This window comes from Eriocheir sinensis, chromosome 34, assembly GCF_024679095.1.
Source record: "Eriocheir sinensis breed Jianghai 21 chromosome 34, ASM2467909v1, whole genome shotgun sequence".
NCBI lineage: Eukaryota > Metazoa > Arthropoda > Malacostraca > Decapoda > Varunidae > Eriocheir > Eriocheir sinensis.
In genome coordinates, this window is record NC_066542.1 from 15,706,788 (window position 1) to 15,726,201 (window position 19,414).

The 19,414-nt window shown below is 40.7% G+C and overlaps 1 protein-coding gene across 4 annotated transcripts in view; it reads left to right on the top strand.

Annotated features, from left to right (window-relative positions):
* The window catches only part of LOC127007146 (uncharacterized), an 89,866-nt gene that overhangs the window by 60,895 nt on the left and 9,557 nt on the right, over positions 1–19,414 (top strand). For all 4 annotated transcript variants that reach the window (XM_050877819.1, XM_050877818.1, XM_050877821.1 and 1 more), the window contains 3 exons: positions 4,648–4,814; positions 7,798–8,046; positions 14,299–14,502. In XM_050877819.1, coding sequence (XP_050733776.1) covers positions 4,648–4,814; positions 7,798–8,046; positions 14,299–14,502 — 620 coding nt within the window. The remainder of the gene's footprint in view (positions 1–4,647; positions 4,815–7,797; positions 8,047–14,298; positions 14,503–19,414) is intronic.

Here is a 19,414-nt window from a genome sequence, read left to right on the forward strand (position 1 = left end):
CTAGTCTATAACTTGAACTCTGGAAAATACAGCTTAGAGTTGATTGGCCACATGTGGCGCTGCCTGTTATAGCCAATACGGTCCATTGTGTGCTCGTTGAATAGAGGAAACTATAAAAAGGTGGTAATTCCCTATTGTGGTGTTATGTGATGGCTAGAGCAACGCATTATGAGCCTTTTTACTTTATTTTCATGTTTAAACCAAAAAGAAACGCAATCCTGAAAGACACGGAGAGTTATGATATTTAGTACACTGAATTCTTGATAACATTGAAGATGCAAGATTAATAAAACACATACTAATAAAAATTTTCTTACATTACCTTAGAATTATGGAAACGGGAGTCGATGAATATAAATCTTTCAAAACATAAAATCAATATCATTCACAGTCACAAATATTTAGTACACTGTGAATTCTTGATAATACTGAAGATGCAAGATTAATAAAACACATATTAATAAAAAATTTCTTACATTACCTTAGAATTATGGAAACGGGAGTCGATGAATATAAATCTTTCACAACATAAAATCAATATAATTCACAGTCACAGATATTTAGTACACTATGAATTCTTGATAATACTGAAGATGCAAGATGAAAATAACTCATACTTATTACATTATTCTTACATCACCGTATAATTAAGGAAACGGGAGTCATTGAATACAAATCTTTCGCATCACAAAATTAAAATCATTCACAATCACAGATATTTAGTACACTGTGAATTCTTGATAATATTGAAGATGCAAGATTAAAATAACTCATACTAATTATATTTTTCTTATATTACCGTAGAATTAAGGGAACGGGGGTCAGTGAATACAAGTCTTTCGCAACACAAAATTAAAATCATTCACAGTCACAGATATTTAGTACACTGTGAATTCTTGATAATATTGAAGATGCAAGATTAAAATAACTCATACTAATTATATTTTTCTTATATTACCGTAGAATTAAGGAAACGGGGGTCAGTGAATACAAGTCTTTCGCAACACAAAATTAAAATCATTCAGTCACAGATATTTAGTACACTGAATTTTTGGTGATACTGAAGATGTGAGATTAAAATAACTCATACTAATTATATTTTTCTTATATTACCGTAGAATTAAGGAAACGGGGTCAGTGAATACAAGTCTTTCGCAACACAAAATTAAAATCATTCACAGTCACAGATATTTAGTACACTGTCAATTCTTGGTGATACTGAAGATGTGAAATTAAAATAACTCATACTAATTATATTTTTCTTATATTACCGTAGAATTAAGGAAACGAGGGTCAGTGAATACAAGTCTTTCGCAACACAAAATTAAAATCATTCAGTCACAGATATTTAGCACACTGTGAATTCTTGATGATATTGAAGATACAAGACTAATATAACTCGTACTCATTAAAATATTCTTACATCGCCGTAGAATTAAAGAAACGGGAGGGAGTTAATAAAACCAAAACAATACATAAGTCAACGTCCGCCCCACCCTCAAAAAACTAGCAGAGTCCAAAGTTGCAAAAAAGAAAGGCAGAAACGACAATAAACTCCACAATCTTGTCCGGGAGAAAGGAAAGACTATTTTATGTTCCCGTCCATTACGTCCACATTGGGGAGTAACGAGACAATTAGGAAACAAAAGAGCAGCGGATGGCCGGCACGGAGTCACTCGCTGGGAAGACGCTATAAGGGAAAACTGAGGAAGGTAAGGGAAACTATTTATCTCCGTGTGCCTGCAGCCGTCGAGTTAAAATTCACATAGATAACAAAAGGCATTGTCGGCGATTATTTTTATGATTTTACTCGATAATTAAGGTGAAATGGTTTACTTGATGATTTCACTTGATATTTTTGCCTAGGTGAAACGTTACTTTAGGAGAAGGGAAAAATATTGAAATTATTACGAGATTGTGAAAGTGAAGGGAGTTTTTTTTTTCTTATTCGAGTTAAAATTCACATAGGTAAGAAAATGCCTTGATGGGGAGAATTTCGGGACATTACTTGAGAATTCAGGTGAAACGTAACCAGCAAAATGGATGCATGTTGAATTTATTACGAGATTCTGATGTGGAAGAAAATTGAAGTAATTATATTATTTTCTTATTCGAGTACACATTCACAAAGGTAAGAAAAGGCCTTGATGATAATTACTCCCGTGCATTACTTGATATTTTTTTTGTGAAACGTAAGTTGAGCAGAATGGAGGCGTGTTGATTTTTTTTACGAGATTATGATGGGGAAGAAAAAGAAGTTATTTTGTTTATGCTCGTTGTCGTATTAATACCTCAAATGAACGCGTAAATATTAATGGTATAACGAAATTCACATCGAAGAAAGGAATATATTACAATTATTTAAATCCTTAACAAAAATTATTGCACGTTGACAAAAACCAAAAAGCCAAGTTACACAATACATTTTATTTGAAACTGATCTATCTATCTGTCTATTAATCTATCTATCTACCTATCTATCTATCTACATACATATAACTAAATTCTTAATCCTTGGCTGCGGATTTCCTAAAGGAAGACATCACCAAGCTACAGGAATGGAACAAAAAGTGTGTGCCACAATTCAATGAAGAAAATATAAAGTCCTGCACCTTGAAAGGGGATATCCGGCACACCAATACGACATGGGAAACACTCCACTATCCACCACAGAGGCAGAGAAAGACCTGGGACTATGTGACCAGGCTACCACTGAGGGGCAAATCCATGACAATCGCAGCGGACGGGTTAAAGCAAATCCCGACCATTACCCAACTAATCAAATGAAGCCTTAGGAGAAACAAAAGACCGAACCAAATTTCAACTCTCAGGAAGCAGAATGTGAATGGCAAAAGGTAAAAAGGGGAATCAAAGACCTTATAAAAAACTAATATATATTCGGGATACAAAGAAAGCCTGCAGAGATAGATCACGACTGTTTTGGGGATCCAGTCAATAAGATGTAAATACGGCGCCGAGTCGAGAGTTGCGAAAGAAATTTGCGATCCATCTCGAGAGCTTCCCAAACTTTCGAATGGAAATGAAGGATAAGGAGGAGAAGAAGCTGGATAATGAGGGGGAAGAATCGCTCTCGCTCTTCACTTCACTTCACTTCACTCCACTTCACTTCTCTTCTCTTCTCTTCTCTTCTCTTCTCTCTCTCTCTCTCTCTCTCTCTCTCTCTCTCTCTCTCTCTCTCTCTCTCTCTCTCTCTCTCTCTCTCTCTCTCTCTCTCTCTCTCTCTCTCTCTCTCTCTTTGTTCCATGGCTATTATTTCAGGGATTATAAATTCGACGTTCTAAGAATAGAACAGAAGCGAAAAATGACAGGAAAGAAAGAAAGAAAAAAAAATGAAAGAGAATGAAAAGAAGAAAAATACAAAGGAGCTGAAATTTGAAACTTACACAATGTTTTATCGCGCTGAAGCAAGTCGGTAAGAGATATTAAACCCAAACCATATTATTCGACGGTAAAAATGCATATACTTGTAGCCTGCTGGTGATGGTGGTGGTGATGATGATAGTGGGGGAAATAGTGACCAAGGTAGTAGAAATAAAAGTAGTAGTAGTAGTAGTAGTAGTAGTAGTTGGGTTAGTGAAATATTAGTGAGTGAAAATGGCAATAACAATAATAATAATAATAATAATAATAATAATAATAATAATAATAATAATAATAATGACATCGTAACAACAAAAATAACGACAACAACAATTAGCATAACAATGTAAGTATATATGATCAAAGAAAGTGAAGAAAAATGCATGACCGTGTGTGTGTGTGTGTGTGAGTGAGCATAATAAGCTCATTACCGACACGAAAAGTCAGCCATACGTGTTCAGGACCTGATGAGCGTGTATTCTTTTGTCTACGTGTGTGTGCGTGGCGTGTAGACGTGTGTGTGTGTGTGTGTGTGTGTGTGTGTGTGTGTGTGTGTGTATCGACGTGTGCACCTAGCTATCATTATTCTTGTCTATTCATTTGTAAACGTACGTGTGTGTATGTGTGTGTGTGTGTGTGTGTGTGTGTGTGTGTGTGTGTGTGTGTGTGTGTGTGTGTGTGAGTTTGCGTGTGGCTCTGTAATGCGGGTGTGTGTACGTGTGTGTGTGTGTGTTGTGCTAGGATAATGGAGACGGACAACGGGAACACAAAGCACAAATAGGAAGAAACAAAATCCCAGGAAGTAAAATAAAAGATACGGCTAACAATATTCCCTTTGATTAAATTCACGACTATAAACCTGCTTGTCTTGACGCCTGTATGTTTGTGACTATCAATCTCTGTATCTGTATATGTATATGTGTGTCTACGTGTCTGTCTGTGTCTGTGTATCTCTTGGCCTCTGACCTAACCCCAAAACAATCTCAAAACTCTTCTATCGTTGAATTAAAACGTCTATAAGCTTCTTGTATTGAGGTTACTATGCCACTTAACTATCAACCTATGTATCTAATATCTATATGTGTGTCTATGTATCTCTATAGCCATAATTTAACCCCAGAACACTTTAAATACTCCTTAAACCTATTTGTATTGATGCCTCGTGTGTCTATCTACCTCTATATCTGTGTACCTGTATGTATCTATGAATCTCTATGCGTGTTTGTATCTGTACGTGTCTATTAACCTCCGTGCGTGTCTCTGTAGGCCCCCGGACCAGCGTGACGGAGGGGTTGGCCACACCATTGCGCTCTGTCCTGACGTGCGTGGGGTGTGGACGTCGCTACGATGATGGCTCGCACCGACCCAAGTTTCTCTCCTGCTTCCACACCGCCTGCCTCTCCTGCTTGCGGAAGGGCTTCAACGGCGGCAAGGTGAGGCAGGGGAAGGGTGCAAGGAGGCATGGGTAAGCAGGGGAGAGCAGGGGATTGAATAGGGAGGCAGGAAAAGGGAGGAAATGTGAGGAACGTAATGGTGAGAAGGTTGAGTGGAGAAGGAGAGAGAGAGAGAGAGAGAGAGAGAGAGAGAGAGAGAGAGAGAGAGAGAGAGAGAGAGAGAGAGAGAGAGAGAGAGAGAGAGAGAGATAGAGAGAGAGAGAGAGAGAGAGAGAGAGAGAGAGAGAGAGAGAGAGAGAGAATTACATAGAAAACATAGAATTACATAGAAAATCAGACCACACAGACCCCAAGGTCCAGACTAGGTGGTCTGTCCTTAAAAATAAGTGATTCTACATTGATCAGATGGCGAGAGAGAGAGAGAGAGAGAGAGAGAGAGAGAGAGAGAGAGAGAGAGAGAGAGAGAGAGAGAGAGAGAGAGAGAGAGAGAGAGAGAGAGAATGACATTTTTGAAAGTGGGCAAAGTTCTAAAAGTTAGGAAGAAAAGTAAGGAAAGAAAGGAAGGAAGAAAGGAGGAGGAGGAGGAGGAGTAGAAGGAGGAGGAAGAGGAGGAGGAGGAAAAAGAAGAAAATTAAGTAAAAAAAAAGGTACAGGATGAGGGAGGAGAGATGAGAGGAGAGAGAGAGAGAGAGAGAGAGAGAGAGAGAGAGAGAGAGAGAGGGGCAGAAAGGCGGTAGCGTGTAGGAGGAGGAGGAGGAGGAGGAGGAGGAGGAGGAGGAGGAAGAGAGAGAGAGAGAGAGAGAGAGAGAGAGTCTTCTTAATGAAAGGTGAACAAAGGTGGGGTGGGAGGAAAGTGCGGAGAGAAAGAGAAGAGAGAGAAGAAGCGAGGGAGAATAGTGGGGAAGAAAATGGAAGAAGACGAAGAAAGAGAGAGGGGAAGAGGGGAGCGTGACGGAGGAGAAATGAAAGAAAATTAGAGGGAGAAAATATTGAGAGAGAGCGAACGAAGGAGAGGTGAGGAGAGAGGGAGGGAGATAAAGAGCAGAATGTGATTAAAAGAGGAAATTGAAAGGCGGCGGCGTAGAAGGAAAGGAGAAAAGAGGAAAAGAGGGAACGCGAAAAGAATTAAAAGTTACCGAGAGAGAGAGAGAGAGAGAGAGAGAGAGAGAGAGAGAGAGAGAGTATATAATTTTACATCCTACATCATTAAAATTCCGACATAACATCGCAATTTCGACATGGTAGTACTGGCTTCATTTATTGTTATTATTATTATTATCATTATCATTTTCTTGTCATTTTCATTCTCAATTCTTCCTTTCATTTATTAATTTCTCTTCCTTGTTCCGCCCTTTATCTTTCTCCTTTTTTTTTACTTTTCCTTCTTCCTTCCTTCCATTCTTGATCCTCTCCGTCGTTTTCTTTCCATATTACCTCCTATATTTCCTCTTTCCTTCCACTCCCAGTCATGTAACTCTCTTCCATCAATTATTTTTCCCGCCTAATAACTTTGTCTCTTCCTCTCTTCCTGTCTCCATTCCTTCCTTCCTCACTCTATTACTTTTCTCTTTCCTTTAATCCTGTCACCGCTCTCGTTTTCCTTTCTCCGCCCCGCTGGTACAATTATATTTCTTCATTTTCTCCTCCTTTCCTTTCATCCTCTCTTTTTCCTTTCCTCCGGTCCTCTGTTTCTTTTATCTACCTTCATTTATTCATTCGTTTCATCCTTTTCTTCTTTCGTTTCTTTGTCTCTCTGTTTGTCTTTCCTTGCTTCATTTTCTCCTTCTTCCTTCCATCTTTCATTTCTTTTATCTTCCTCTGTTCCTTCGTTTTTCTTTTTCCTTCCTTAATTTTCTTCTCCATTCTTTCAGTCTTTTCTTGTTTCCTTTCTCTGTCCCTCTTTTTCTCTTCCCTTCCCTCATTTTCTCCTCTATTCCTTCCATCTTTCCCCTTTCCCTCCCTCCGCCTCTCTTTTTCTCTTCTCTTCCCCCATTTTCTCCTCTATTCTTTCAATCTTTTTTCTCCTTCCTCATATACGTCTGTTTCTCTTTCCTACCTTTATTTTCTCCTCCACTCTTTCCTTTCCTTCTTCTTTACTTCTCTTTCTCCCTTTCTGTTTTTCTTTCCTTCAGTCATTTTCTCTCCTTTCCTTCCATCCTTTCTTTTCCCCTTCCTCCGTCTCCATGTTTATCTTTCATTCCTTCATTTTCTCTTCCTTCCCTCCATCCTTCCTTATTTTCCTTCCTCCGTTCCTGTTTTTCTTTCCTTCTTTCATTTTCTCCTCCATTCTTTCAATCTTTTCTTTTTTTCCTTGTTCATATATGTCTCTGTTTCTATTTCCTACATTCATTTTCACCTCCATTTATTTTCCTCTTCTTCATTTCTCCACCCATCTGTTACTTTCCCTTTCCTTTATTTTCTCCTCCATTCCTTTCCCTCTTCTTCATTTCTCCATCCATCCGTCACTCTCCCTTTCCTTTATTTTCTCCTCCATTATTTTCCCTCTTCTTCATTTCTCCGCCCATCTGTTACTCTCACTTTTCTTTATTTTCTCCCCAATTCTTTCCATTCTCTCTTCCTCCTTTCTCCGCCCCTTTGTCTCTGTTCCCTTTCTTCCTTTTCTCCTGCCCTCCTTTCGTCCGTCATTACTCGCTTTCCATTACAGGTAAAATGTCCCACCTGGCCTTGCGTGACACAGGTGATAGCCCCCGCCCCCCTCTCCCTATCTCTCTCTTTTTCCTTCTCTCTCTCTCTCTCTCTCTCTCTCTCTCTCTCTCTCTCTCTCTCTCTCTCTCTCTCTCTCTACTACCTCATCTTTACTTTACGCGCACACACACACACACACACACACACACACACACACACACACACACACACACACACACACACACACACTATCACAATCACCCTTTCCTTTCCTTTGCTATCACAATCACTCTTTCCTTTACTTTATCACTGTCATCACCACCCTGTCCTTCCCTCTCCTCACCCTCCTTTATCACCCTGCCCTTCTTCCTTACAGGTCCAATGCCCAACGTGCTCTTGCGTGACCGAGGTGAAGGCCCCGGACAGCCTGCCGGACAACACCCAGCTGTGCACCATCCTACTCAACATGTCCTCCCTTAACCTGCACGAGGCCGGGACCTCCACGTCGGCCAGGGACACGTGCCACGCCCACGCTGCTCGTATCAACTTCTGGTGTGACACGTGCCGTATGCCGCTCTGCCGGGACTGTACCGTGCTGGCCCACCGCGAAGTACATGGACACAAGGTACGTGAAGGAGGAATGGGAGAGACAGTAGAAGTGAATGCAAGATACAGAGATGCAGACCAGTATGTATAGCGTGGAATATGCATTGATTGGCCCATAGAATTTCGTCCCTTTCCCTCTCACCCTCTCTTTTATCTACAACATTTTCTGCAGTGCGGGGGATGAACTTTGCGTAACAGTAGCACGATAACGTTGGTAGCCGCAACACCTCAAGCCCGCGCAGATTTTTTTTTTTTTTCATAGCAAGGGAGACAAAAGAAAACAGAACAAGAGGCCAGAAGAGATTCATTTCGGGTGGAGTGATTGAATGAAGTTAGCATGGGAAGGAGAAGGAACAGAAAGAAAACAAATATCGCTGCATAAAAAGAAGTGCAGAGAGTAGACAGAGCAGTTACAGTCAGGCAGATCTTGAGAAACTGACTTTACTTTCTTAACCAGAGCCTTTGTCCATCTTCTTACTGACGTCATGCTCAAGTAGATACACATTTGGACTCAGCACCTACCCCGCGTGAAGCCCCAGTCCTCTCTCTGTATCTTAACTGAGTGTCTTTTTGAACCTCTCTCAAAGTCCATCGCTAACGTTGCTTTCCTTGGTTTCAATCTCGCTGCTCTTCTGAACTTGCCAACTGTTTCTCTTTCACTTTTTTTTCCTCAAATATATCCTGTCCAATGAACGAACGCTTTACGGTGCGACTAGATGAAAGTAACTCTTCATCTTAAAGGCTGAAATGCGAACGAGTCTGCTTCGAACAATGGCCCCGAAAACATCACCCGCGGCACACGAACTTCAAAGGCTGGAGAAGGTTAATTGTATTACCTGATGAAATATTGAGTTTACCTTCCAGTGACAGGTAAATAGACGGGAGGGAAAGTAAACAAGGAAGGAAGGAAGGAAGGAAAAAGGATAAATATATAAACAAGATAGGGCAACAGGTAAGCGAAGCAGGAAGAAATAGTGATAACAGAATGCCTTACCAGCCAACGTTAGTAAACAGACAACAGACGAGTAAACAAAGAAGGAAGGGAAAGGATAAACAGGAGATGACACGGGAAACAAATGAAAAACGGCATCACAAGTAAATAAGAAAGAAAGGAAAAGGAATAAACAATAAAATCTTTCCAGTCGTTGCCACACAAAACAGACAAAAAGACAAACAAGAAAGGAAGGGAAAAGGATAAACAGGAGATGAAAGAGAGAAATAGAATGAATAATGACAACACAAGTAAATTAGGGAGGAAGAAAAAATGACTAAACAAAATGACTTTCCCTTCATCGCCACACAAAACAGAGAATAGACAAAAACACAAGGAAGGAAAGAAAAAGGGAAAAACAGAGAATGACTGAGAAACAAAATGAATAACGGAAGCACAAATAAATACGGGAAAAAGGAAAAGAATAAATATTAAAACCTGTCCACCCGTTGCCACACAAACAGACAATACAAAAATAAACAAACATAAAAGAAAAAAGGATAAATAGGAGATGACTCAGAAAAACAAATGAATACTGGCAGCACAAATAAACACGAAAGAGGAGAAAAGTGATCAATATATTACCTTTCCATTCCTCGTCACACAAACAGACAAGAGATAAATAAAGAAGGAAAAGGATAAACAGGAGATGACAGAGAAATAGATTTTTTTCTTTTTTTCTTTTTCTTCGGCCTGTTGCACTGGTAATCTATCTTGGTTGGGCCTACTGGTCAGTCTCAATCTGTTTGTGGTGCAGGCAAGTGTTTATAGAGTTGCCATCTTGTTTGGCTTATGATGCCTCCCGGAACTCATCTTTGCTTCACTCTAGAGAGGTTCGCTTGAGTCCGGTTTGATAGGTAGTCTTCAGGACAGCATGTGGGTAATTTTAACCCACTCGGCGATGATTGAAAATTGTCAGCGTGTAGCGTCTCCCAGGACACCGCGTTCCGCACACTGACCACTCAGCCAACGCCTCTTAACATAATAACAACACAAGTAAATAAGAGACGAAGAAAATACAACTAAACATAATACCTTTCCCTCCATCGTCACACAAACAGACAATAGACCAATAAACAAGAAAGGAAGGAGAAAGGACAAGCAGGAAATGAGAGAGGAAAACAAATGAATACTGGCAGCACAAGTTAATACGAAAAAAAGGAAAATAAAATAAATATAAGATAAGTATAAGATAAATGTAATATAATACTTCTCCACACATCACCACTCAGAACAGACAAGATACAACTTAACAAAGAAGGGAGGAAAGAAAAAGGATAAACAGGAGATGACAGAAAGAAATAAAAATAACAATGGCAAGACAGGTAAATATGAGAGAGAGGAAGAGTGATGAATACAATGCCTCCCACCCATCGCCATTCAGAACAGACAAAAGACAACAAAGAAGGAAGGAAAGAAAAAAATAAACACGAGGTGACAGAGAAACAAATAAATACAAGCGCACAAATAAATAGGAACGAAAGGAAGAGGGATGAATATAATACCTCTCCACCCATCGTCACACAATACAGAGGGACGGAAGGAAGGAAGAAGGATAAACAGGAGATGACAGAGAGAAACAAATGAATAATGACGAGGCGCACTGAACCGACGGAGATCCCACTTCAGGTAATACGAGCCATTTCCCGCGACGAGACTGCCGGCGCTGCGGAGGTGTCTCGTTTAAATAATATTCCCTCCATAACTACTTCAAACTGAGCCCTCGAGAGATGGATGTGCGGACTCTTCAATAACAAATGCTCGTCCATACGGCTGAGGATAATATATATGAGGTTCCCCGGTAACTCCACGCATAAATAGTTGTACATGGGAGCCCCGCGGTGCGTTTGAGGATGCTGCGTTTAAGAAATATACCCCGATGTCAGTTCTCTTCTATAATAAATCCTCGTTAATATGGCTGCGGATAATGAAGATAAGCTCCCCGGTAACTGCACGCATAAATAGATGTACATGGGAGCCCTGAGGTGTGTTTGAAGATGCTGCGTTACGTTGGTGTTTTAAGAAATATACCCCGATGTCAGTTCTCTTCTGAAACATATGTTCGTCGATGTGTGTGTGTGTGTGTGTGTGTGTGTGTGTGTGTGTGTGTGTGTGTGTGTGTGTGTGTGAGCCCTAGAATGTTTGAGTATGGGAATAAGTCTGATGGGAAAGGCGTTTGTTTTGATTTCACTTCTCCCCATTCTGATTACAGTAATATCGTAACGCAGCGGAGTCTTCAGCAAACAGTCAGCAATTACAGCTTTTTATAACGCTGCAGATTTTCTCTTTCTTAGTTCCCCCGAGAAGGTAAATAATGACGACGAAATTAAATCTTCAAATTACCTGAGTGATTAATATTAATAACGTGTGAGGGAAGGAACGTGAGAGAGAGAGAGAGAGAGAGAGAGAGAGTCGATTGATCTTTGTTTCCTTCATGCATCAGTTCATTCGTCGACCTTTTTATATTCATCTCTCGCTAATAAAACAAAAATGAAGTAAAGAAAAAGTAAGTCGTTATCTGTTATCTGTCTCTCTATTCCTTGATCAGGTGACCTTCCTGCATTTTAATTTCCTCTCTCTCTCTCACACACACACACACACACACACACACACACACACACACACGATTCCACGTAAACACCCTCTCCCTCTCTCTCTCTCTCTCTTTCTCTTTGACCTACATTTCGACTTCTTTATAATTTATTTCCTTTGTCCTTCCCTTTCTTTTATATTTTCCCATCTCCCTTTTCTTTCTCTATGCCTCCCTCGTTCTCTCGTGTTTTCAAGCGGAGTCTCCAGTTCTCGGAAAGGGGGGAAAAACATTAAAACAGATCAAAGGCGTTTTTCAGGTCATTTACTTCTTTTCAATATGAGAACTCGGAGTCCGTGTAATGGAATGATATTGGTATTGACGTTAATGTTGTATAGAGGGTTCATTATTAGTTTTTTTTAACGTACCCTACCCTTCTGTACTCTATGCTATGCTACGCTACACAATACTAACATGCCCTACCCTGCCTTACCTTATCCTGACCTAACCTAACCTAACCTAACCTACCCTACTATACTTTACCCTACCCTAACCTAATCTAACTTAACCTACTCTACCCTACCTTACCTAACCTAACCTAACCGAACCTAACCTAGCCCACCATAATGTGCCTGCCCTACCCTGCCTTACCTTACCCTAACCTAACCTAACCTAACCTACCCTACCCTATCCTAACGTACCTGCCCTATCCTGCCCTACCTTGCCGTACCCAAACCTAACCTTAAAATATTGTGGTATTATTCTTTCCGAGGCCTTTGTGAACATCAGTTTCCATTCCTCATTTCAACATCTTAAGTGATAGAAGATAAAATGTTCTCACGAGTAGATGTTTGTTTTTATCCTCTTCAAATCACTCTCACAAAAGAATGGTAGAAGATGTATTGTGCTGAAGATAGATACATATTCTCCTTCTCTATCTCTAGCTATCTTTTTTTTTTACAGTGGAGGAAGCAGTTCAAGGGCAAAAAAAAAAATAATGAAAAAAAAAGCCCGCTACTCACTGCTCAAACAATCTATCTTTCTTTCTCACTCACAAGAGGGATAGAAGATATATTGTGCTTAGGATGAGATGCTTGTTCTTATTCCTTTCCCCCACTCTTGTTCTCACTCTTTCTCTCTCTGGGTTCTCTTTCAGGATCTTCAAAATATCATAATTCTTTTTCCTAAATTCCCGAAGGATGAAGGAAGGAAGGGCGTTGCTTAGAGGCGTTTACTGATGGGCAAACCACTGGAAAATGTCCCTACCCTCTTCTTCTTCTTCTTCCTCCTCTCTCTACTCCTCCTCCTCTTCCTCCTCCTCCTCCTCTTCACACCGTTTTGAGACCACCTTTCAGATAATTCAAAAGAGAGGGGAGAGCGTCTCGTTGTCAGAGGAACCGCTTTCATTACTCCGCCTGTTAGCACACAAACAAACTTCCGCAGAGAACAATTAAATGTGATGGTGGTGATGAAATAATAATAATGAAGAGGAGGGGGAAGAGGAAAGAGGACGATGGGAGGAGGACGGACTAGAAGGAGGAGGAGAAAGAGGAGGAGGAGGAGGAAAATGATGTTACTGATGAGGATGATTGATGGAGACAGCGATAAGGAAACAATGAAATCTCTCTCTCTCTCTCTTTCCCCCCTCTCTCTCTCTCGCTCCTTCTCCCTTTGTCTCTTTGCACTAACAATTCACATACTACTACTACTACTACTACTACACCTTACATATCCTACCACAGTATACGTTCATTCCCAAATATATGTTTTGAGGGTTTTTTTTTCATCTGCGGCTTGCCATAATAAAGGTAAAAGGATATCACAAGAAACCATAATAAGACCATCCTTTTTCATTCAGTCTCATCTCCACACACACACACACACACACACCTCGTCTTCCACTCACTGGCCACCATGTTTTTACCTTTCCCGCGTCCCTCCCTTGCTCTCTCACGCCTCTTACACCTGTCTCTCCATCTCGCCTTATCTCGTCTTTTATTTCCTCATTCTTCCCAGCCTCTGCGTCTCTTGCCCTCGTCACTCCACCTCGTCTCATCCTGTCTCTTTATTTTCTCGTGTTTTTCCGCCATCTCGCCTCCTGCTCTTGTCTTTCCATCTTGTCTCATATGCTCCGTGCGTTCTTGTTGTTGATGTTGTTCCTTTCCACCTTTTCATCTTTCTTGCTGTTGTTGTTGTTGATTATCTTCTTTTCTCTTGGTCAGGTGTGTGTTTGTGTGTGTGTGTGGGGGGGGGGGGGGGGCGTGTTCGTGTATGTGCCTGTGTGGTTCTAAGGCTCACCTGTCAGATTTTTTTTTCGTCAGGTGCGTGATCTGGAGTTAAGTTCTCTGCATAATGATACGCTACACACTCGTAATGGAATAATAATGCAGTGGTTTCCTAACTCTTGCTGCTGATGCTACACTCACTATACTACTCCTGCTATCACTATTACTACTACTATTAATATTTCGCATCATACTCCTTCTCCTTCTCCTCTTCTTTCTTTTCCTCCTCCTACTATTACTACTACTTTTGCAACTGAGACCCCTACTACTACTACTACTACTACTACTACTTCCCCTACTGCTACACCAAACATTAACTCTTACCTAACCTTCCCCCAAAAAACACCTTTCTTTACCTTTCTGCCTTACCCCAAACTCACAAACACACGTAATCACCCTCCCTCATTTCCACCTTCCCTTCCTCACTCACACACATGCTTCATTCTCCCTCTCTCTCCCTCCCAGGTGCGTGACCATGACCAGGCGGTGGCGGTGCTGCGGGCGGAGGTGCGGTCCTCGGTGGGGGAGGCACGCACGCTGCTGCAGGAGACTCGCCGCCTGCGTCACGACCAGCGCAAGTACCTCCTCCGCCAGTTGGACGCCGCGCGGGCCTACGAGAAGCAGCTCAAGTCGGAACTCAAGTCTTTGGATAATGATAAGAAGGAGGATGTGAGTGTTGGGGGTGATGGTGATAGTTGTTGTTGATGTTGATGCTTTCTGTAGTTGTTTTTGTTGCTATTGCTGTTGTTTTTCTTGTACATGATGGTTGTATTTGTAGATGTATCACTTGTTTTCTTTATTTTCTTCTTATTATCATTATTTTTTTCTTTTTTCTTCTTAATTCTTTTCTTCTTTTTCTTCCTTTTATTTTTGTATTTTTCCTTCTCTTTTTCTCCTATCTACTTCTTCTTATTATTATTCTTTCTCCTTCTTCTTTTTCTAATTCTGCTGCGGCTTTTTTTTCCCTTTTTCTCCCTTTTCAACTTCATTCTCGTTTTCTGTCACTTTCTTCGTTTATACTCAACTCTTACCATCTTATCAGCCATATTACCAAAGTTTCAGTGGTATAAATATGTTGTCCATCACCCTCACTCTTTTCATCCCTACTCTGTCTGTCTGTCTCTGCATATACTTATCTGTCATCTGTCTCCTCTCTCTCTCTCTCTCTCTCTCTCTCTCTCTCTCTCTCTCTCTCTCTCTCTCTCTCTCTCTCTCTCTCTCTCTCTCTCTCTCTCTCTCTCTCTCTCTCTCTCTCTCTCTCTCTCTCTCTCTCTCTCTCTCTCTTCAAAGGTTCAATCTCAGGTGTTTGATTCTTGGAAATGTTTTCTTTCTTGATTAATTTCTTCTCGAGTAATGAAAAAGGGAGGAGGAGGAGGGGAAGGAGGAGGAGGAGGAGGAGGAGGAATATTTAAGAGGATATTCAATCTCGTTTTCCTCTGCCTAGTTTCATTTCTTCATTCTTTTCTTATCTTATTTCTTATATTTTCACTTTCCTTATATTTTGTGAACCTTTCCTCCTTTCTTCTACCTTTTTCCTCCTATCTTTTGCTCTATCTGTTCCTCCTAATATTCCCTTTTCTCTTCTTTTCTATATTCTTTCCTTTCTACCGGTCATTCTATCTATTTTTTCTTTTGCTCTATCTGTTCCTCCTAATATTCCCTTATCTCTTCTTTTCTATATTCTTTCCTTTCTACCGGTCATTCTATCTATTTTTTCTTTTGCTCTATCTGTTCCTCCTAATATTCCTTTTTCTCTTCTTTTCTATATTCTTTCCTTTCTACCAGTCATTCTATCTATTTTTTTTTACAGCAAAGGAGACAGCACAAGGGCACACAAAAAAAGGAAACAACAATAAAAAAAAAAGCCCGCTACTCGTTGCTCCTGCTTTTTCCTGTTATTTAATCTTCCACCTTTCCTCATTCCTAAGCCCTTCTTTAATATAATCTTTCCTCTAATATACTTTTATCTTTTATTTTGGACATGTGATCTCTGTTTACTTTTATTCCTGTTGCTGCTGCTTTTATATACATTTTTTTTACAGCACGGGAGGCAGCTCAAGGGCAATAAAACAACAGCAACAAAAGAGGCCCTCTCGACGCTGCTCCAACAAAAGAAAACAGAAAGAGAGGCAAGAAGAGAAGTCCATTTGGGGTGGAGAGGTGTCTTGATACTCTCCCCTTGAAAAGTTTAAAACGAAGGCACAGTGAGAGAAGGGGAGTTGATGAGACGAAGAGCTTTTGACTCCACTTTGTCTAGCAGGGCTGTGTGTGTGGAGCGCCCCCACACATGAGATACATACTCCATACGAGGGTGGACAAAGCCATTGCTAAATCTTCGACATTCTCCTCTTTCTACTTCATTTCTTTCCCCTTTCCCTCTTTCCTTTCCTTCTTTCCACGGTTGGAGAGATGAAAGGAAAAGTCACAAGGAAAAAAAGACGAGAAAACTGGGAAACGGAAGGAATAGGGAACGGAGACAAAAAAAAGAGGGAGAAAGGAAGGAAAAGGGGAGAATGAGATCATACTGTTGAGGAATAACAGGAAAGTAAGAGGAAAAGCTAGTACAGGTAGATTCTTCCCCACCTGTCCCTCAGTTATTGATCTTAGGAGAGGCTCAGTTCGTCCGAGAGAGAGAGAGAGAGAGAGAGAGAGAGAGAGAGAGAGAGAGAGAGAGAGAGAGAGAGAGAGAGAGAGAGAGAAAGGGGTTAAGAAGATGGAGTGGAAGTATATCCTAAACCTATCAATTTTCCTCTTCCTTTTCCTCTTTCCCTTCCTCCTCCTCCTCATTTTTCTCCTTCTCTTCTTCCCCTTTCTCCTTCATTTCTTCATGTTATCAGCTCCCATTTTGCACTCCCTTCTCCCCCTCCTTATTTTTCCATTCATTCTCCTTCCTATCATCTCTCCCTCTTCTCTCACTGTCATCATTAATACCTATCTCTTTCGTCCATGCACTTCTTTACTTCTATACTTTTTCAATCAGTATCGTCATTCAAGAGAGTTCTGTATCAACCTGTATTCTGCGGCGGTGGTTGTTGTGTTGTCCCAGGCTGTAATGGGTACCCTACTTATTCATCAAGCCCCCTCGAGCAAGCGTGACCGTAATAACAGGCTTCCCACAACTGACCTTCCCTCTGTTTACCCGGGTTTGCTTGCCTCATCCGACTATATATACACACGTGGTCACACAAACACTGCTGCCGCCCTCTGCTGTGTGTGCGTGTCTGTTTATTGTGCTTTCCTTTGTGTTATGCTGCCCTCTAGCGTCCACGTATTACACTACACTACACTGCATTACATTACTCTACATTACATTACATGAGTGGTTCCTAACTTTTTCAAAGCCACGGACCAGTCGAGCAAGTGAAAAAAATCTGCGGATGAGTAGGTATCATAGGCATAGATCCAAGCATACACTAACATTTATTTATATAGTCCAAATACATATTTTATTTTTTTAGCAATTCAAAATTCAATGGGATAATACCATGTAATGTAATGTTTCACATTATACAAAGTAAAGTGAGGGAAAAATACTAACTACAGCACTTAGTACTACAGTAGACATGGAAAAGACCAGCTGTCATGGTGATAGATTCATGTACCTATTGCAAGGTCTATCAATACACCAAAACGTTATATCTCATGTTTTACAAATGAAATTAGAAGTCCATATATAAGCATATTAAATCTTGAGCAAAATAAAAAGTCACTAGTAAAGCAATTTGGCGGACCAGCAAATCATAAACCACGGACCGGCAACGGTCCGCGGACCATAGGTTGGGAACCACTGCACTACCCTATCCTACCCTTCCCTACCCTACCTTACCCGAACCTAACCTAACCTAACCTACCCTACCTTACCCTACCCTAGTAAACTAACCTGACTTAACCTAACCAACCCTTCCCTCCCTTCCCTTCCCCTCCCCTGCACTCCCCTTCCCTCCCTTCCCCTCCCCTGCCATTCTCTCCCTTACACTCTACTACAACACTACACTGAACTGCACTAAACTATACTTCACTACTCTGCACGGCACAACACTAACTTTTAAAAATGTGCTGCTAACTATACGTACACTGATGCTTTCTTGTTGCCTCTAGTGTTGCATATCAATGTCTTCCCTTCCGTTCATCAATATTCATCTCATATTGAATTTTATCAGTGTATTCCGCATTGATCACCCTTTTCCTTCCTTCCCAATGTGGCGGAGAGGAGCACCGAGGCCATGAGCAGCCAACCAGGTGTTCAGTATTATCTCAGCGAAGGCTTTTACTATAGAACTACAGGAGAGTACCGAAACGCCTCTCCTCCCGAAATTGACCTCTCTTTTGGCCATTCTCTAAACTTTTTTTATTATAGGGGCGGAGATTAGCGTTTTTTTTCTCGTTATTTTTTGTTGCCGTTGAGCTGGTTCCTTTACTGTAAAAATAAGAAACAATACTATACCATGACCTCTGATGCTGCAATATTAGTTAACTCCAGCATCCTCCTTCAGTCTCTTTTTTTTTCTATCCCGTATAATTATCTATCTTCTCTCCCTCATTTATTTCTCATTTTCTGCCTCTCCCTACCTTCCTATAATTATCTATCTTCTCTCCCTCATTTATTTCTCATTTTCTTCCTTTCCCTACCTTCCTATAATTATCTATCTTCTCTCCCTCATTTATTTCTCATTTCCTACCTTTCCCTACCTTCGTATAATCATCTATCTTTTCCTCATTTATTTCTCATTCCCTCCCTGTCTTCATTCATCTTCCCTCTTCCCCTGTTCATTATTAATCCCTTAGTCACTCCCTACCTTCGTTTTTATTTCCCTTCTCCCCTCTGTATCATCTATCACTCATTCCCTTCCTTCAATGACCTCTCTTCCTCTTTCCCTCTCACACAAATCAACTAAGCAACCATTTAACATTATTCTGTATCCTTAAACGTCTCGCCACCTTAGTTCCCCTGTTTGAAATGCCTCTCGTTGAAGTTCCTGGGCTTCTCATGGACTGTTTTGTGATGTCAGTGATAAGTTTTACACGACTTCTGCGCCATGGCCGAGAAAATCATCCATGAAAGCCCGGTTAATCTTCTCTGTGGCCTTGGGAAATAGTCTTAATGTGAGCCTGAGACATTTAAAAATATGGACCAGTATCTTCAAGCTTCCCCTCCTTTCATTCTTCATCAAACTGTTTATCCCGTCCTATTACCGCAGTTATCTTTTTCATATTAATATCCATGAACATCCGTCCTTAATTTCCATAGTTTTTAGAAATGTGAGAAATGTTAAATTAGTGGAAATGGATTGAAGATGGATTGAAAGTGGAAAATATAGCTGGTTATCAATAGAGCTATTTGGAGTGAAGGTAAAAAATAAAATGTAGAATATGAGGGTTATGAAGGACCTAGTAAGATGGACTGAAGATAATGACGAGATGAATGAAGACAGGCAGACAGGCAGGCAGGCAAGCAGGAAGGAAGAAAGGAAGGAAAGAAGGAAGGAAATGAAAAAGGAGGGAATGAAGGAAAGAAGGAAGGAAGGAACGATGGAAGCAAACAAGGAAGCACAGAAAACGAAAAAAAGAAGAAGCTGGGGAA